Source organism: Castor canadensis, chromosome 11 (assembly GCF_047511655.1).
Source record: "Castor canadensis chromosome 11, mCasCan1.hap1v2, whole genome shotgun sequence".
NCBI lineage: Eukaryota > Metazoa > Chordata > Mammalia > Rodentia > Castoridae > Castor > Castor canadensis.
In genome coordinates, this window is record NC_133396.1 from 53,558,805 (window position 1) to 53,580,095 (window position 21,291).

Below are 21,291 nucleotides of genomic sequence, written 5' to 3' on the forward strand. Positions count from 1 at the left end.
GTTACCAAGTTTTCTGTATTTTGTCTTCAAGGAAAAATGTTTACTGAAGAAGTCTGTACTAACTGCTATGGTTTGCGTGTGTCTACCAAAATTTCATGTGCTAGAAGCTTGGTTGCCAGGGTGGCAGTACTAAGGTGGTGGACCCTTTAAGAAGTGGGACCTAGTGAAAGGTGATTGGGTCTTTGGGACCACCACTTTTGGAAGGGATTAATGCAGTTCTTCTAGGGTCCAGGTTAGTTCCTGCTAGAATAGGTGGCTATAACAGAACAAGCCTAGCCTCTGAATCTCTCTGCCTTCCTGTCTCACCTGTCTCTTTATGTGATCTTAGCATTTCAACTTCCAAATCTGTGACCTAAATAAGCCTCTTTCCTGTGTAAGTACCCAGCCTCAGATATGTTATTATAGCATCAAAAAAATAGACAAAGACTTATAAAAGTTTGAGAGAAAGATTATATTCCAGACCTCTACACCTGTTTAAATTCAAGTAGTCTTTAAAATTTGGTAGGAATCAGTGGGTAAGGACTGATGAGCCGAGAAATCCAAGGGTAAAGGAGGAAAAGTGGAGAGTACATGTCTGTTGAATGGAAGGCAAATAGCTCGGTGGAGATTCAGTGCCAGGGCCAGAGTTAGAGTTCACAGGCCTTCATAACTAAGTCATTGAATTTAGATTTCACCTGGAAACAAAACAGAAGCAAACGACAAGACCATTTCATTATGATTTTACTAGAACTCATAATTTCATTATTAAACTTGAACTTGAAGAGGCAAATATAGAAAATAGAGTACCTGATGCCTTTATGTATAGTATTTTGTCAGGAATTTATTATGTAAGAAAACCAACTATGCTTGTGTTGAATATGGGAACATTTTATAAAGCTATAGTTTTTAAGAGCTTGGTAACATTCATCAGTTGACTGGGGTAAATATCCCATGATTTTCCTGTTATGCAAAGAGCTACTACAAACTGGAAATAGCAGCAATGACAGAATAGATTAGAAGTCTGAATATTAAAACCTTTGGGCCAAATTTGTGCCACTGTGTGTTTTTGTGAATAAGAACTCGGCCATGTCCATTTGTTTATGTGTTGTCCTTGAGTGCGCTTACATGTGCCAGGAGAGTTAAGTAGCTGCAACAGAGATCTGTGGCCCAGGACCCTAAAATATTTACTATCTATTTTATAAATACTATTAAAAATGGCTAGACCACTGAAATAGGTAATAGGCAAAGGAATATAAATAAAAGAAATATAAATGCTGGTACTGGGATTTGAACTCAAGGTCTCAGACTCGCCAGACAGGTGCTTTACCACTTGAACCACCCCCTATCCTTTTTTTTTTTTTTTTTGATTTAGTTATTTTTTCAGATGGGACTTGTGTTTTTGCCTCAGACCACAATCTTCCTACCCATGCCTCTCACCTGGCTGGGATTACAGACTCATACCTCATACACTGCCTGCTTGGCTTATTGATTGAGATAGGGTCTTGCTAACATTTTGCTCAGGCTGGCCTTGAACCATTATCCTCCAGATCTCTGTAGCTGGGGTTACAAGCATGAGGCACCCTACCTGGCACATCTATTACAATTTTTAATGATTATCTTTAACCTTTTAAAAACTTGAATTACTCAAGTTTTCAAAAACTCTTTTATTTTATGCTATGGTATTGTCTATCATAGCCCAAATATTGGAGGAAACAACCCAAATGTCTGCAGTAAGAAGTTAGTTTAAACAATTATAATTCAGAAATGTTTTGTAACTAGATAGAGAGGGTGGTTACACAACATTGCACACACACTAATGCCACAAAACTGTTCACATTAAGTACTACTTTTACATTATATGAAGTTTGCCCCAATAAATTGTTGTTGTAGTCCTTTGTACAGTTGAATACTATATAACTCTTAAGAAAAATGAGACAGATGTATGTAACAAGGAAAGATGTTAAAGATGTGTTAAATGTAAAAGGCAATTTGTCAAACTGTCTTATTATATGAGTGAATAAAGAGTGTGTGTGCAGAGAGAAAAACGTGGGAGAAAGAGAGCTAGAGATAGAGAGACGAGCATTGTGAATAACTATGAAGAAGAGAGCAAATGATGTTTGTTGAGTGGACATGTATAATTTTGCCTACTCAGTATCTACCCTTCTATTTCAGGAGAATCCCAGATAGGTAGGAAGCAGTTCTTTTGCTATTGGTGAGGACCTAGAAGAGGATCATATTTCCTGTCCTCTCTGGCCCCTCAATTTAGGGAGATGGGACATAACAGGCTGAGCTAATCAGATGCTCCCACTCAGAGCTCCACTCTTAATGGAGTGATGCAGAGAAACAGAGCACTCTGGGAGTCAAATGCTGCATTGAATGCTGAGAAAGTTGGCAATGAGAGCTCCTAATTTCAGGTCACTTGGTCTTACCTTCTCATTAGTCCTGCCTGCTTTTCAAGTATGATTTTCTACACTTCCTATCAGTTCTGTGAGCTATCTCTATTCCTGTCATGAAATTCTTTTTCTGTTACATGTAGCCACAGTTGACTTCTTATTTGCAACCAAGAAACCTAACTATTAAGTACAAAGAATATAACCCTGAAGCCATACACACACACACACTCCCCTACATGCTAAGGAAGTTATCTCTGGGAAGGTTATAGCTCTAAGTGTGGGATAGCTGTATCTAGTCAACCATCATCAATATAGAGTTTTCCAATGTGATTCTACCAATTTACTCTCTCACAAGCATATTTCCTTCATTCACCATCATCACTAATGCCCAGTACTACCAGCCTTCTTAATTTTAGGCTTTATGGTGGACATGACATGGTATTCTGGGTAAAATTCGCATTTCCCTTGTTCATCTGTTTATTGGATTTTGAATTTCCTTCATAATAAATTGCCCATTCATATCTTTTGCTCATTTTTCTGTTGGTGAGCTTGTGTTTTTCTTTTTTGCTTTGCAGAAGTTCTTTTATATTAGGTGACAACCCTTTGTCTCTTTTGTACATTTCAACTATCTTCTTGTGGATTGGGTTTTTCTTTTCATTTTGTCTCTTGTAATTAGAAATAAGAATTTTTATTAGAACCTGATGAATAATCAACCTCATCTGTTATGATTTGCTGGGCTTTTGTACATGGTTAAAAAGTCATTTTCTACATCTGTGTAAACATTGTCTTTGTTTTTACACTTAGGTGTTTGACCTACCTGAACAGTATTATTTGTGCATGGTGTGAAATAGAGATCTAATTTTGTTTTTTCCATATGGGTACCCATATGATTGTTTATTAGGAGCCTGCAATTGGGAAATATATGTATTTCATAGAAATAGATTGCTCCAGAACACATAACCCTTGGTTTTGTAAGAGTTTACTTCATTAAAAAACAAATGGAGTGCTTACAATTAAAATGAAAGGAAATAACTTATTCAACAGCCACACTTGGCCATTTAAACAAAAAAATTCATTTAGCTATAGAAATCACTTAATGCATCAAAATGAATTCCAGTGGAAGTTAAATATGAAAAAGAAATCACCGAAAAGCCAGAATACTGGGGATATTATGCTAAATGAAACAAGTTAGCACAGAAAGAGAAAAACCACATACTCTCTCAGTTGAGCACCAGTGGCTCATGCCTATAATCCTAGCTACTTGGGAGACTGAGATCGGGAGAATTGCCATTCGAGACCAGTCCAAGCAAATAGTTCATGAGACCCCATCTCCAAAATAACCAGAGCAAAATGGACTGGAGGTGTGGCTCAAGTGGTAAAGCACCTGCTTTGCAAGCAAAAAGCCCTGAGTTCAAACCCCAATTCCACCAAAAAATAAAGCTCCCATACTCTCACTTACACGTGGAAGCTAAGCATTGGTCTCAAAGAAGTGTGGAATATCCATTACGAGAGTTTGGAGGAGGTGTGAGAGGGAGGAGGATAGTTAATGGGTACAGTCGGCCAGAAGGATAACTTGTAATGTTCTATGGTACAGCAGGAAAGCTGTGGTTCACAACAATCAATGGAATCTTTCAAAATAGCTAGTGGAGAGAATTTTGAATGTACAAAGAAATCATACATGCACTACCCTAATCGAATCATTATACACTGTATACATGCATTGGTACCTATAAATGTTTACAATTGCTATGTGTCAATTAGAGATTTCTTTTTAACCCAGAAGACTATAATAACAAGCATTTATGACTCTTTTGATAGAGAAGGAAATAGCAACAAAAAAATTAAAATACCCCCAATCTCTGGTAATCACCATTCTACTCTCTACTTCTAGGAGTTCAGATATCTCTCAAAAGACCTACAAATAGCCAACAGGTACATGAAAAGGTGCTCAACATTACTAACCATTAGGGCAGTGCAAATCAAGACCACAATGAGCTATCACCTCACATCTATTAAAATGGCTATTATCAAAACCACAAAAAATACCAATGAGAATGGAGAGAAAAGGAAACCTCTGTACACTACTGGTGGGAAGGTAAATTGTTAACAGCCATTATAGAAAACAACATGGGGGTTCCTCAAAAGATTAAAACTAGAGCTACCATAGATTCCAGAAATCCCACTTCTGGGTACATATCCAAGGAAATTAAATTAGTGTCTTGAAGAGATATCTACACTCCCATGTACATTGCAGTGTTAGTCACAATAGCCAAGATATGGAAACAGTCTCTAAGTGTCCATCAACAGATGAATGGATAAAGGAAATCACACTCACACACACTGTAAAATTATTCAGCCCTAAAAAAATAAATCATGCCTTTTGTAAAACCAATGATGAATCTGTAGGATAGTATAGTAAGTGAAATAAGCCAAATTTTTGTCTTCACACTGTAGGATAGTATAGTAAGTGAAATAAGCCAAATTTTTGTCTTCACTAAATGTTTGCCTGAAGTAGGGCTTCACATCTTTCTTGTGCCTATACTCTCATTCACAGAGGTGGGGGGAGGTGGCCCAAATAATGTATATACATGTAAGTAAATGTAAAAATGATAAAACAAAATTTTTTTTAAAACTGCCCATACTCAATTCGCTTGTGCTTTTTAAGGTTACAAGAATTGTCCCTAGCACCTTGCAGTCGAAAGCAGAGTTCCTGGACCAGCATCATCATCTCTTGGGAGTTTGGTACCACCCAAGACCTGAAATCAGGATCCCTTAGGGATTTTTGCATACATCAAAGTTTGAGAAGCCATGTACTATGCCCCGTCTTCTTGTCCATGAAATAAAATTATCTATTACCCCATACTTTTTAAAATTAACTTGAAGCTTATTTCAAAAGTGTTGTGTCTTGTATTCTAATGAGAAATTGCCGACTACTTCTCCACCTGATTATAATTATTCTTTAATCTCTCTCTTTTAGGACATGTTCCCACAGGTCTCAAATGCCATCCTGACCAGGAGAATCTGATCTATCCGCTGGGTTGCACAGTCCTCATTCAGGCAATAAATACTCACGAGCAGAGTTTCCTACATGGCCATGGTAACAATGTCTCCTGTTTGACCATCTCCAAGAGTGGAGATTACATTGCTTCAGGACAAGTCACATTCATGGGGTTCAAGGTGAATGGGGTGAAAATAATTCATTGTAAATTTGTTTACAGGTGCCTCCCCAGAACTGCCTCCACTTCAGGTCCTTAGCTCTGTGCTGTCAATGTGCTATCTCCTTCCTTCTTCCTCTGACCTCTCTTAACTAATTTCCGTTCCATCAGGCTGAGAGTGAGGAATGGGATGTTTTTATGCCAGCTGCTGCAGCTTGTAACTGATAATGCTTAGGAACAAAAGGCCCTGCTTATAACTATTTCTGTTTTGTTACCATCTGTCAGGTTAATAAAACATGGTTTAATTTCTAGGGAAGTGACCAAGAAGGGGAGTTACAAGATTCCACTAAATCCTGTCCGTGATCTGACGGTGTATTCTCGCCTCCAGGCAGACATCATTTTGTGGGATTATAAGAAAAGGGAGCTAATTACGCGGCTGTCACTTCACAAAGGCAAAATCGAAGCTCTGGCCTTTTCGCCAAATGATTTGTACTTGGTATCGCTAGGAGGCCCAGATGACGGAAGGTAATGAACTAAGCCTTTTCCCCTCATCTTCCACCAAGTGTACTTGCAGAAGTGTTGAGTACCCAACCCTTCCTGATGCTCTTTGTTGTCCTGACTGTGTTTGAGTGTGCGGGTCTCAGCCCTGGCTGCCCATTAGAGTCACCTGGTGAGCTCTAAATAAAACACCACTGATGCCTGGTGCCCCCTTCACAGAGTCTGATTTGGTTAGTTTGGATTCCAGGACTAATAAAAGCTTCCCAGATAATTCTAATGTATAGCTAAATTCAAGAACCATTACTATAAAAGAAAGACATCTTGATCATGTAATGATCTTTATCAAAGACAACAGCGACATTTTTGAGCCCTTACTATGTGACAGGTGTGTGCTGAGTACTTCATTGCATTACCTCATTAAAGCACACCTGTAATCCCAGCACTTGGGAAGCTGAAGCAGCAGGATCGTGAGTTTGGGGACAGCTTGTCTCACATATTGAGAATCTGTTTCTAAATAAATAAATAACATTACAAAGAACAATCAGTGCAATACATATTCCTATGTAAATGTTAGTGAACCTAGTCTGTAGAAGAAAACTAGCACTTGATCCTTGTGTAGCATTTAATTCTTTGGTATGATTTTATATATACAACATTTTATTGTTTGGGCTTCATTGGTTTGTTACAAAAGAAGTTTGCAATAATGTATAGTTATATATTGACAGTCCTTTTAATATGTAGGAAGTCAACATTTTCATGAGTTTTCTCCTTTGGTAGTCATTTGTAAGTGGTCACACCACTTACCCCTGGGCCATTCCCATTTGACTATTTTGGATGAAAAATGTAGCCAGAAATCTACCAGCATCCTTACTTCAGCTTAAAGTAGTTATTCTGAACCTTGGGTGCACATTGGAATCACCTAAAAAGATTTTTAAAATTCTGTTGCTTTGGTCCTACCACTAGAGATTCTTGGAGCTTCGCCATTAGGCCACCCTCACCTTCACGGCTTGCCAGAGAGACTAGGTATTGGAAGAGCAAAATGGCTCCTTAACCAAGGTTAATATGGCAAAACTGTATTCTCTCTGAAATTTTAAGCTTGATTTTAGGCTAGTTTGTTTGCAGAATATTGGGAAGTACTTGAAAAGCTAATGAAAGAAAGATAAAAAAGCTTTGCTCTACTAGGAAATATAATATGCCCATCCCTGATCACTAACTGTAATGAGGAGAATGGGGTTTTACTTTTTAGTTGTGGACAACCAGGGGTCAACCCTGAACCTGTAGGAAGAGACTATTCTACCCAACTGACTTCTACCAAGACAGAAAGACACAGAAGGGAAGATGAAAACTGTAGTCAACATTGTACAGTTGCCTATACCTTTTATATTTTGTAAGCCATTTATGAAACTTTTTGTGTGAGTGTTATCATTACTAGTTATGTTGGAATGCAGCTTATACCAAGGACATCTTTATGTATGTTCACACAGACATGGATCTCATTCTTAGCAATGACTGCATTGATTTCATTACACAGATGTGTAGAATTTACTTGGCCAATTCACTATGTATGTTGATTTTCTTTCTTCTTTCTTTGTTTATTTGTTTCTTCCTCCATCTCTTCCTCCCTCCCTCCCTCCCTCCCTCCCTCCCTCCCTCCCTTCCTTCCTTCCTTCCTTCCTTCCTTCCTTCCTTCCTTCCTTCCTTCCTTCCTTCTTTTTTTGCGCTAGGGCCTCACCGTGTGGCTCAGGCCAGTCTTAGAACTCACTATGTAGCCCACATTCAGCCTCCCAAGTGCTGAGATTTCAGGTGTGTGCCACCACACCCAAATTTGCTTTATTTATTTTTGAATTTTAAGCTTGTTTCTGAAAAATCAAACCTATACTTGATTGAGGTTTCCTTTGTTGTGGTGATGGTGTTTTTTTGTTGTTGTTCTTGTTTTTTCAGTACTGGGATTTGAACTCAGGGCCCTGTGCTTGCCAGGCAGGCACTCCACCACTTGAGCCACACTTCCAGCTCTTAACTAAAGTTTACAAAGAAACCATGTTGTGTGACTATGCAAAAATATCCAAGATTCAAAAGCATACCACCCCTCAGGTTTCCTTGCCATAAAGAGTTCCACTCTCCAGAGGCTCTTGAAAAAATTTTTTTTACAGCTTTGCTGAGGTATATTTCACATACTGTATAATTTACCCACTTGAAGTCTAGATTGAGTTGCTTTTAGTGTATTCACAGAGTTTGCAACCATCACTACAATCAATTTTGGAACATTTTCAACATCCCCAAAAGAAATCCCTTGGCCCATTGGCAGATTCCCTACCTCTCCTCTCTCCAGTCCCAGGCAGCCACCAATCTGCTTTCTGCCTCTGTAGATTTGCCTGTTCAGGACATTTCATGCAAATGCGATTATACCACATGGTATAAGTGGCCTTTGTGATGATTTCTTTCATTAAGTGTAAGGTTTTCAAGGTTCATCCATTTGTGCCATGTAAATCAGGACTTCATCTTTTACTGTCAAGCAATAATGATATTTAAGTAATACTGCATTTTCTTTATTCATGCAGCAATTGACTGACTCAGTAATTTCTACTTTTAGGGGGGCATATTCTAAGAATCTGGTACATGCTAAGAGCCTCACACATGCTAGGCACATGCTCTACCACTGAGCTATTTCCCTAACTCCAAACCAACTTTATTTTTTCTTTCTTTCAGGAGGTACTGGGGTTTGAACTCAGGGCCCCATGCTTGCCAGGCAGGCGCTCTGCCACTTGAGCCATGCCCTCACAAATCTACTTTTGAGCATTTTGCATGAAAAATGTTCACATTTCTTTTGGGTATGAGGCATTTGCTTTTAACAGCTTTTGTTTCTTGATTCATCATCTAATTATCATTTCAACCTTTTAAATGACTTACCTCTCAATTTTTCTACTTTAGATGATATCTATCAGTATCCCTCTATGAAAAAAGAATTTCTGGCTCTTCTAGCACTTCCTCTTTCTTATTCCGGGTTATACACTCATTTTAAACTACCAGAATTAGCAAAATCTAGATGTATGAAAGTTGAGAAATACAGAGAGGTGTGTTTTTACATGAACAAAATTTGTAACACTTACATTCTTTTTCTTTAAGAATTCTGATTCAAACTTTTGATGCAGCATTCCTCCCCGGCATTTTTTGATATTCTTATCCCAACACTTCAGTTCAGGACTAAACTGTGTGACTGCACTCAGAAAAAAGGAAATGTTGCCCTAAAGTAATGTTTCTCAAAGTGCTGTCCCTAGACCAGAAGCATCCAAATCACCTGGGACAGGTGAGAAAAGCCAAATCTCAGGCCCCACCCAGACCTCCTGAGTCAGATACTCTGCTAGTGGGGTCCAGCAGCCCCCTGTCTTAATAATTTTAAGTATTTTATTGTTCAAATTTATAGGGTACAGTGTGATAATTTGGTATAAGTACATACTGTATAATGATCCAATCAGAGTTGTTATCTGTCTTTATCTGATTCTGATACATGTTCAAGTTTGAGAAAATTTGCCTTATGTCATTTCTTTCTTTTTTCTGGAGCACTTCCTCAAGGAAAATTTTTACACAGATGAATAGATGAAAAACTTTCATATTTGCATGTCTTTATTTTAACATCAGACTTGATTGATGGGTTCGTTAGCTTCTAACTCATAATCATTTTCCTTCAAAGTTTTTAAAGTGTCACCTTTTTTGTCTTCAAATATCCAGTGTAGCTGAGGAGATTTTTTGTTCCCTTGTTAGTAATCTGTTTTGTTTTTTCTTCCTAGAACCACTAAAATAGTTGCTCATTATTTTGAAAGCTCAATTTTGCATGGATTTTCCCTGCTTCTTGTCTCGGCAGTGTGGTGGTATGGAGCATAGCCAAGAGAGATGCCATCTGTGGTAGCCCTGCGGCTGGCCTCAATGTCGGGAACGCCACCACCGTGGTCTTCTCCAGGTGTCGGGATGAAATGTTTGTCACTGCTGGAAAGTAGGTCTCTGCAGCCAGAGCATGAGAACTCACGAATGACTATATCTACTTATTAGAAAACATGATCGAGCCAATTTGAGGAACATGCCTTTAATCCAGAACTAATACATTTTATCATAATTTTCATAATTTTTGTAGTCATTCCAAATTATACTATTCAGTTTAGGGCTAAGCTGAAGGTATTTTAAATGTGGTTTTTTGGAAATGTGATTCCTATTGAAAAGATTCTGCTGACCTGCTAAACTCATCTCAGGTTCCTTTGTGTTACTGCAAACATATGATTTCCAATCTGTGCTCATCAAGTAATTTGCACAATTGCACAGATTTGCTTACTGATTGATGTTTCTTACCACATGGTCTTGATTTAGGTCTCGCGAAATGATATTTTGCAATGAACAGTGCCAGGAAATTCAACTGTTTAAGCTATTAGCCATGTGACATAATTTCCAGTAGGATCAGCTCTAGCCAGCTCATGGTGACCAAGCTGAACATACAGACAGAGGCCTCTCTCTGGAATGGAATACGTTAATGTACAAATTGACAACCTGTTTGGAGTTTGAAAGAAAGGTTAAACATGCATAAAAGCATGCTTGTTTTATGTCACATGCCAGTTCAAAGGTGAGAAACCCAAAGATGTAAGGTAGAAGTGTATATTGAGTCGAACTGTCCCTTTCAACCCCTCTGTCAACTCCCATCTGTGAAAGGTGCACACTGTTGGTTACTTTTCTAGCCAGAGTAAAGAATTTGTGCTACTCTACATCTGTATCACTTCCTGTTCCCACCTTGTGACATACAGCATGCATTTATTTATTCCATGGCCAGTTAAGAGGAAGGATTCATTGAGAGGTCACAAAACTCCCTGGCAGCCATGAAAGCCAGGCTCTGCAAACAAATCATATTAGCACAGGGCTCTAATGCCAGAGCAGCTGACCATGCTCTACTCTGTCTTTTGAAGCCACTGGTAACCAGGAAGTTTTTCTCCTTCCTTCAGGTTTGCATGGTGGCTTTGTTGCATGGGATTCTTTGGCTCCTTAGCATCTGCTTATGCTGAGGCATTGGTTCATTCTAAAGTCCATAGGCAACATTTCTCCAAGAGTCAAAACTGAAATTTTGTATCAGAAAGAATTTTTCTAGGATAATCTGTATTCCAAGTCTGCTTCAATTTTCTGTGACACTAATAACTGAGAAAGTTAACATTCTTAAGTAAGGTTTCTACTATGCACCTGCATATCCTAGTTCTCTATCACAGTTCTATTTATACATTCATGTAATCCATTATATCATCCCCATGAGATGTCCTTCAAATGCCAGTATTTCAGTAGCCAAATGATATTTACCATTATGGCCATGGAAAGCTATTTTTTAAAAAATTGGGAAAATATGTTTAAAATATTTATTGAATATTTACTATGTCTGGAGATCCAAAAATTTGAACTTTATATATTTTAATCTTTTCTGCCATGAGATATTAGCTGAAGTCTGTGATGTTTATCTTGAGATTTTTATATAATTACTAATTCAGATTAATTCAAAATACAACAACCATACACCAAGTTCTATGTTAAGTGCTTAGTTTCACTTTCAGTTGCTTACTTTTATTTCTCCTTCCTTGAAGACAGGACTTTCCCTGCAAAAATATTTCCCTTAAAAAAATTTCCACACAAGCCAGGCGCCAGTGATTCACATCTACAATCCTGGCTACTCAGGAGGCAGAGATCAGGAGGATTCCGGTTCAAGGCCAGCCCTGGGCAAATAGTTCGTGAGACCCTAACTTGAAAAAACATGCAACACAAAAAAGGGACTGATTTACCACTGTGTCAAGTGGTAGAGTGCCTGCCTCACAAGCCTGAAGCCCTGAGTTCAAATCCCAATACCACCAAAATTTTTATGCCACACAATACTTTGACTTATTCCTCCTAACTGAAATATGATGTCCCTAACAAATACCTCCCACTTCCCCTTGCCCCCAGGGTCATAGTACCATTTGACTGTCGGTCCTGGGAAGTTCAACATTTTAGAGTCCACATGAATGAGATCACGCAATATTTGTATTTCTGTGCCCAGCTGATTTCACTTAATGTCATGTGTTCCAGGTTCATCCTTATTGTCACAAAAGGCAGGATTTCCTTCTTTCTTAAGACTTGATAGTATTCCTTTGCATATATATGCCACATTTTCTATGCAAAAGAAAACTTGTTTTGGAGATCCTAGGGTCTGAACTCAGGACCTTGAGCTTGCTAGGCAAGCATTCTACCACTTGAGCCACTCCCCAGACATATATACCACATTTTCTTTATTCATTCATCTTATTGACAGACACTCAGATTGTGTATTTGATAACTACATGCAATATAATATATGTGATAGATAGATAGATATACTATATATATATATGAAATAACATATTGAAAACTGCTAACAGAGTATATTTTAAGTAGTCTTATTACAAAAAGATAACTACATGAGCTCAGTAATGCATATGTTTAATAACTTGACTTAACCATTCCACAATATCTAGATATCAAAACATCATGTTGTATACTGTAAATGTATACAATTTTTTTAATGAAAGTTAGTGAGCCTTGGTTTATATGCACGTTTGTTTTCAGTAGTGTACAGAGTACATACTTTCAAGTGAGAGTGCTGGGTGTGAATCCCTGCTCTGCAGTGTACAAGCTCTGTGTCCCCTCATTTGGAGAGTGAGAGATCATTAAGCCTACCTGTTAGGGTTGCTGATTGAGTGAAAGATCTTAAGTAGAGCAGTAGGCCATAAAAAATACCCTCGAAAATGTTTGAGTCTCTTCCTTCCAGCTTTTCCTTCAAGAGAATACAGAAATCAGAGCAGAGGTGAAATGACTATGAAATGGATGTCCATTTGATTGTGTGTGTGTTTTTTTAAATATAGTGGGACAATTCGAGTGTGGGAACTGGATCTCCTGAATAGAAAAATCTGGCCAACTGAATGCCAAACAGGACAGATGAAAAGAATAGTTATGAGTATTTCAGTAAGTGTTCCTTCAAGTATTATGTTGAGCAACTATTAGTATAAGTTCCCACTAACAGTCTTCATCAAGGGCTGTGTGCACATTGGGCTGAGGGTGGGAAGGTCAACTGTGGATGTCTAGAATGTTGGTGAGGAGGCCCAGGTGAAAGGGAGCCTCTCTTCTGCAGCTCTGTTGAGGAGCTGGGGAGGAGCCACCTAGATGCAGTACAAACAGGTCCCACATTAACTGGGGTCTGAGCTGTTGTCAGATATCTGCAATGCCTGCCTACCAGGAGGGAATCAGTGTAGCTAGGTTACACTCAGGGCCCACAGCACATCCCTATGCCACCAGTGTTATTTCTGCCACTGGAAATAAGGTTTCTGATAGTAAAATTCATTGTTGAAATGCATAAAGAAAAATTGTCAATATATTTTCAATGTGGTTTCATACATTCATACATATAACTCCATTTGCCATTGACTTATTCTCCTTGTTCAAGGCCAAGTCATTTTATGAATATAGACTTTGGAAACAATGAAATAAAGCAAATGTGTGGCCTCTTTGGAGGAACACACCTTCATCCTAGGAGCCCTTTGGAGATGTCTCAGGAGTTGGCTGGCAGGTTACGTATCAAGTGAAATGCACAGGCCAACTGGAATCTAATACTTCAGGTCCATGTCTGGCCCCAACTCTGCTCCTCCTGGAGCTGTTCTTTCCCATCTTTGAATCTGGGAAAATACAGCCATGAGCATCTTTGTAAGTCTTTCACAGGACACTCATCCCTCTCCCTGTCAGGGCCCCACAGATCACTGAGTTTCTGTTTATCCCTTCCCAGATGGCTGATGATGACAGCTTTTTCTATGTTGGCACCACAACTGGAGATATTCTGAAAATGAACCCCAGGACCAAACTGATGGCAGACACTGGACCGGTGAAGGATAAGTATAGTTTGGTGAGTAGAGACCATCAAGAATTGATCTGCCCTGCAATTTTCTTCCCTCTACCAGCAGCATAGACTTTCATCAAGAAAGAGTGCAGAAAAAGAAAATAACAAATCAGTGATGTATCCAAGGCTACTTATTAATTTGCAAAGCTCACTAGCTAGGTCTATAAGCCTTCATTTCTGGCAACTTTCAGGGCAAAGATGTTCCTAGTTAGGGAATCAGCACTATAGCTTCAAAGCACAAGAGCTATTGCTTTATGATTTAGAGACTCATTGGTTCTAGCCCAGTTGCCATATTAAGAAAAGTATGATCTCTGATTTACAAGACTACACACACACACACACACACACACACACACACACACACACACACACACACCTTTTTTCTACTCTAATAACTAGATTTTGAGTTTTCGCTTCAGCTGACATAATAATCCTGATGAGAACTAGAAATTCCTATTTTCAGAATTTGTAACAATTCTGGTTAAAAGTCTAGTAAGCAATATTGATATTTAAACCAAATAAAAGGCCCACTATCAAGCAATGTTTTTATAGAGTAAATACTGCTATTTCTGGTACCCAGAAAGTTCTAAGGGCTGTTTCTACTAAGCTTTGAATTTGAAAGTTTGTGCTGAGTTCTATACCTGCCTATCTCATTTCTGGTAACAGAACAGATGGGTATAACTAAGCATAGATACTTTTCTACTTAGTGGAAATTCTCAAGAAATTTTTGAAATATTGTACTGTGCTCTTGGGAAAATGTCAGAATTTCCTTAATCATATAATCATTTAATGTTCAACCTTTTAAGGAGATCTGTAACAATGGAAATAAGCCATGATACAGATAGAGAAGTATTTAGAAACAATTATACAGGAGATCAAAGTGTAGCATAGTTCAAAGTCTTTCAAATTATTTTGGGGAAATAGATTCTAATATATTGAGCAAGTAAAAGCAAAGCAGGTCAGATTAAAGAAAGGCAACCTCGAGTCCTATCAGGTCCAACTCTTGAGATACCTCGAAGGGCTCCATAAGACACGACTTGAAAACTACTGATCTACATTTTTTTGGCCCTCCCAGCACTTGGGAAGTAAGTGCCTTTCCAGAGAAGATGCTGGCTGTTTTAGGATTCCTCAAACCTTATATTTAGTCTTCTATCAATGCTCTAAGTTCTGACCATTCAGTTTTGACGGTCAATCCCACAATGATTCCAAAACACCTTCGACCTGGGTAGAAAAAAAAATGATGCTTGTGGATTGAAGGTATGGGAGGTGCCATTGAAGAAGGTTGGTTTCAATGTCAAGTGACCTTGGGAAATTACCTCTTTTGAAACTCTACTGAAGTGTTTGCTTTATGGTTAGAAAGGCAAAGAATTAGAATGGTTTAAAATTGAGCTACTAGTAATACAGCACCCAATTTAAGAAGAAACTAATAATTGTAATAGTAAAAAGCAAGCTGGGGACTGAGGCATGGCTCAAGTGGTAGAGTGCCTGCCTAGCAAGCCTGAGGCCTGAGTTCAATCCCCAATAGGGCCAAAACAAACAAACAAAAACAGGCTGTGTGCTAGTGGTTCACGCCTATAATCCCAGCTACTTGGAAGACTGAGGTTGAAAGCATCATGGTTCTAGGCCAGCCTGGGTGTAAAATTCATGGGTCTCTCCTATCTCAATCAATAGCTGGGCACAGTGGCCATCCTAGCATCCCATCTACAAAGGGAAGCATAAACTAGGAGGATCAAGGTCTAGGTCAGCCATCGGGTGTAAAGTGAGACCCTATCTCAAAAATAGCTAGAGCAAAGGTGGTAGAGGCATGCTTCAAGCTATAGAGCACCTGTCAAGCAAAGGTGAAGCCCTGAGTTCAAACCAAACCAAATCAACCAAACAAACAAACAAAAAAATGCAGTATCTTTCATAAGATCTATATAAGAAACTGCAAAGCTCTAACAAAAGAAATCAAAGAATAAAAGAAATCAAAGAATGAATGGAGAAATATTCCACGTTTGTGGATAGGAAGACTCGACACAGTCTAGATGTCAGTTCTTCCAACAGGATTTATAGATACAGTTATTTGGTGGATATTGACAAGCTGATTCTAATGTTCATATACAAAGGCAAAAAACCTATAATAGCCAATGCAATACTGAAGAAGAATAAGGTTGGAGGAGTGACACTACCCAACTTCAAGGTTTACTGGAAAGCTACGGTAAACAAGACAGTGTGATTTGTGAAAGAATAGATCAATGCAACAGAAGAGAGATCCCAGAAGTAGACCTGCATAAGAATACTCACCTGATCCTTGACAGAGGAGCAAAGGTAACACAATGGAGGAAAAAGGCAGTTTTTTCAACAAATGATGCTTGAACAAGTGGGCATCCACATACTCCCTCCTCCACCACAAAAACCAAAACAAAACAGAAAAACCAAATGAATCTAGACACAGACCTTATGTCCTTCACAAAATTAACTCAAAATGGATCACAGACCAAAATATAAAGCATAAAATTCCTAGAAGATAACCTAGGAGAAAATCTAGATGACCCAATGTTTAGTGATCACTTTTTACACTAGGACACAATCCTTGAAAAAATTTACAAACAGAACTTTGTGAAAAGTAAAATTGTGAGCTCTGCAAAAGGAACTGTCAAGAGAATGAAGTGAAGCCACAGAGCGGGAGAATATATTTGCAAAAGACATATCTGTTAATGCATACAATTCCGGTTCCTTCTTTTACAATCATGAACCTCAGTGTCTCTTGTCAGACATAGACAAATGGCCTTTGAGCCAGAACAGGCAAAACTCAACTTAAAAGTAACTTGAAAGGACATATTTGTTTTATAATACAAGGTTGATTAAGACACAAATCTATTAATTTTTATTGATTATTATTGAATGTTTAGAATCAAGTATTGATCATTGTCTCAGTTCATTTTGTATGGCTTTGACAGAATATCAGAGACTAGGTAGTCAATCTACAAACAACAAAAGCCTTTTTAGCTCATGGTTCTGGAGGTTGGAAAGTCCAGAGAGTGGGCACAGGCATCTGGCAAGGGACAAGATGATTTATCATTCCATGGGGGAAGGTAGAAGAGCAAGACAAAGTTAAATTTATTGTTATTATTATCAATTATTATTATTGAGACAGGGTCTTGCTATGTTGCCCAGGCTGGTCCTGAACTGAGCTCAAGTGATCCTCCTGCCTTAGCCTCCCCAGTGTCTGGAGGTGTAGTAGGGGGCACGCCACTGTGCCTGGTCAGTGCACACACTGGATAACCAACTCACACCTTGGTAACTTTGATGCCCTCATGAGACATGAGGGCAGAACCTTCATGATCTAATCATCTCTCACAGGCCCCACCTCCCAACACTGTTGCATTGGGGACTAGGGTTCCAACACATGAACTTCAAGGGACACGTTGCAACCATAGTGGTCATACACATTTTAAAATGAGAACTTCACAGTGGACCCTAAGCTGGCCACCATACATCTCCAAGCTTAGAAGGTTGTGTTGAATTTTTAATGTGTTTCTAACTATTGATAAAGATGATCTTACACACTTTAACTCAGAAAACATAGGCACCAAAAAGTGAGGGGTCTTCTGTGCTATCTTTGGATGGCTAATACGGTCTGTTTGCCTTTATTAGAATTAAGTTTTGGTGGAAACTTAAAGACTGGCATTGCAAAGACTGTGCTTATGCTACCCTGCTCTAACTGAACGTAAGTGTATATAAAAGTGCTAATAGTTTCTATATTCAAAATGCACAGGTGGCTGGGTGCAGTGGCTCATTTCTGTAATCCATTTACTTGGGAGATAGGGGTCAGGAAGATCATGGTTTGAGGCTGGCCCAGACAAAAAAATTAGCAAGACTGTATCTCAACAAACAAGCCAGGTGTGGTGATGCACACCTGTAATCAGATGATGCACACCTGTAATCCCAGCTACAAAAGAGGACCATAGTTGTTCGAGGCTGGCCTGGGCAAAAAGTGTGAGACCCTATCTGAAAAATGACTGAAAGCAAGAAGTTCTGGGGAAGTGGCTCAAGTGGTGGAACACTTGCCTGGCAAGCATGAGGCCCTGAGTTCAAACCCCAGTTCCTCCAAAACCCCCAACAAAACCACACGGGTGATTTTAGGGAGGAGGCATGCTGAAGCGTGTCCACTCCTTGCAGAACCGGCCCTCTTGTGTTACTTCTGAACACAAATGCTTGTTGTTGGCATTGGGGTACATTGTTGTTGGGGGTACCCTGTGGCTGATACCTTGGTGAACATCACCAAACAACCTTGGCAGGCTCCCTGTGTCAGGTATTGCATTAGTTCTTTTTTTTTTTTTTTTTTTTTCTTTTTCTGGGTTTTTTTTTTTTTTCTGGCAGTACTGGGGTTTGAATTCAGGGCCTTGCACTTGCTAGGCAGATGCTGTACCATTTGACCCAAACCCCTAGTCCTTTTGCTTTAGGTATTTTTCAGATAGGGTCTTGTGTTTTTGCTGGGGGGCAGCGGGGGGTGGGTACCCTTGGACTGTGATATGCCTCTCATGTAGCTGGGATTATAGGCATGTGCCACTGCACTAATTCTTAATGGCAAGACTATCTGGCCTTTTCACAGTACTGTTTCTCCCTCTAGGGAGTGTCAGCTATCAGGTGCCTGAAGATGGGGGGGTTACTGTTGGGCTCTGGAGCCGGATTGCTGGTCTTCTGTAAAAGCCCCAGCTACAAACCCATCAAGTAAGTTCTGGGCCCCCCGAGAGGGAGGGTCACCTAGAGCCAACACTGAGAATGATATTGGCAGAGCAATATTTGATTAAAGAATTTCACCTTGCTTTTAAAATATGTAGTTGGAGTCACAATAGAGAGTGGCTTCTGTGCCAATGAAAAGGCTTATGTTGAATCAAACCAAAGTAGTCCACTATTACCCAGAGGGACAGTGCTCTTTAATAAACACGTACGCTTTTATTTAACTCAACACATTGAGACACCACAAAGGAAATATGCTATAACCCCCCAAGCCCCCAAATTCTAAACTTTGAAACTGGTATGCAATGGGTGCTTAACACATGCAATGCTCTGTGCTAGTAGTTAATGCATTTGAATACAAACGGCCAGTGATTACCAGGTGTTTCCCCATGCCAGATACTATACCATATAGTTTTCATGGTCATCTAATTGAAATAAACATCAATAACAACATAGACATTTTCATTATTGAGTATTTATCCAGCACCTCTGCCATCTAAACCAATAAGCTAGATACTATTAGAAAAACAAGATATAGTCTTTGTCCTTCCAGAACTTACAGTCTAGTTTGGAGATAAGGTATAAATACATGAAAAAGGTCACTGTATGATCAGATAGTATATATACACAAACCTTATGGTCCAGGTAAAGTAAAAATATATCAGATGTTATAGAGAAGATCTGAGAAGGAAATGGTCTTCCCAGAATGCAGAGATCAGGGAAGAGGAGGCCAGACTTGAACTCAGCGTCAACACAAGCCAGATATACCTAGACATACTCCTGCGTTCAGCCTCCAGAAGGTCCCAGGGAGCCTCGGGCAGTTGCTTATCACTGTGGAAATGAAGACTGGCTGTCTTCATTCAAAGGAATCTGGGTGCCAGGCACATTCTGGGCACCTTGAATACCTCAACAAATAAAGAAAAAAAAAGAATGGAAAGGATTACTGCCTTCACCAACCTTCCATTCTAGCAGGAGGGAAAAGATAGCAAACGATGAACAAAATAAGCAATGACAGTACATGCAATAGTCCCCTCTTATCTTCAGGAGATAAGCTCCAAGACCCCCCTAGCAGAGGATCCCCGAAACCACAAATAGTACTGAACCCTACCTGTACTGTTTTCCTATACATATGTTTATGGTAAAATTTAGTCTATAGATTTGATGTGATAAGAGATTAACAACAAATTCACAGCAAAACTAAAACAAATTTCTTTTTCCTTCTTTATAATTTCATGGATTTCTATTTTCAGACTTCTATTGACCAGTTTCTAACACCTCAGAAAGGAAAACCAGGGATGGGTGACTATGGTAATATTAAACGGTGATAAGCACAGTGGAGAAAAGGGAAGGAGGAGAAAGAGTAAGGGAATGGGGATTGAAGAGAAGGAGGCACAGGGTGCAATTTTATTTTATTTTTATTATATTATTGTTATATTGAGGGTATATTGTGACATTTACAGAAGTGCTTACAATATATTTTAGTTAAATTACCCCCTCCATCATTCTCCTTTACTCCTGCAATTTGGAATTCGGTGGTCACAACAGATCTTATTAAGAATATGTTTGGATGGATTTTGTGTTTGTGTGAAAGAGAATGTTGGAGGGAGGGAGGCAACTAAAGAATAATGTTACGTAGACTCTGAATACATGAATTGAATCTAGTAAGTTAACCCTTCAGTTATTGTTGCTGCTTTGGCTATGGTGCGGATTGGACTCAGGGCCTTGTGTTTGCTAAGCAAGTGCTCTACCACTTGAGACATGCCTCCAGCCCTTTTGCTATAGTCTATTTTCAGGTAAGGTCTCTTACTTTTGCCTGGGCAGGCCTCAGACCCTTCTCCTCTACCTCTATGTTTTGAGTAGCTGGCACTATATACAGTCTACCATGCTTGTCAACCCTCTAGATTTTTTAACCCCTCATTTTTAATATGAAAATACTCCCATTGTGATAAAGACAATTCGACTCAAAGCAATTATCATAAGGCTTATGTTTCTATAATAACCCTGTGTGACAATACAGGTTCAAATTGGATATAATAATTTCGGCCTTCTCAGATTTTTGTAGTTTGATAAAGCAGCTCATAGGAGAAGTCCTGGAAACTAAAAGGAAAGGAAAATTGTGTAATCAAAACAGACTGCTGCCATTCCTCCGTCTCTGACCTCTCCCCTTTCTCCCTGAACTTGTCTTCTAGGGTCTCAGATGCCAACAGCCAATATCTCTTAGCTCCCTCTGTGGGCTAGTGCACATTAGCTCTGGTATCTCTAATCTTCCCCACAACCCTGTAAAGGAGGAATTATTCTCTGGCCAAGTAAACTGAGGCCAAAGGGTTCTGTCCAGAGTCAAGACCTTTAGCTAGCAAGAAGCTGGGGTATGACCATGGTTTTCCTTTCTTTGTGTACCACTTGTGCTCTACCAACAAGTGAGTCTTTCCAGAACATTGCATTTCCCATGCCGGCTCCTCACACAAGAACTCGCACTGAATTATTCTTCTCCTTCTCCTTCTTTGTGGTACCGGGGATTGAACTCAAGGTCTCTTATGCTAGGCAAGGGCTTTATCAGTTCAACCCTTCTGTTTGTATTTGTTTTTGAGATAGGGTCTCCCCAACTTTGTCTGGGCTGGCCTGGAAT

The 21,291-nt window shown here is 39.2% G+C and overlaps 1 protein-coding gene across 2 annotated transcripts in view; it reads left to right on the plus strand.

Annotated features, from left to right (window-relative positions):
• Positions 1 to 21,291, plus strand: part of Cfap52 (cilia and flagella associated protein 52) — a 39,443-nt gene that overhangs the window by 3,651 nt on the left and 14,501 nt on the right. Inside the window, exons 2-7 of one of the 2 annotated variants that reach the window (XM_020161434.2) lie at positions 5,350 to 5,549; positions 5,916 to 6,052; positions 9,885 to 10,013; positions 12,919 to 13,018; positions 13,833 to 13,949; positions 18,556 to 18,656. In XM_020161434.2, coding sequence (XP_020017023.2) covers positions 5,350 to 5,549; positions 5,916 to 6,052; positions 9,885 to 10,013; positions 12,919 to 13,018; positions 13,833 to 13,949; positions 18,556 to 18,656 — 784 coding nt within the window. The remainder of the gene's footprint in view (positions 1 to 5,349; positions 5,550 to 5,915; positions 6,053 to 9,884; positions 10,014 to 12,918; positions 13,019 to 13,832; positions 13,950 to 18,555; positions 18,657 to 21,291) is intronic. The other variant, XM_074046802.1, reaches the window with a different exon arrangement.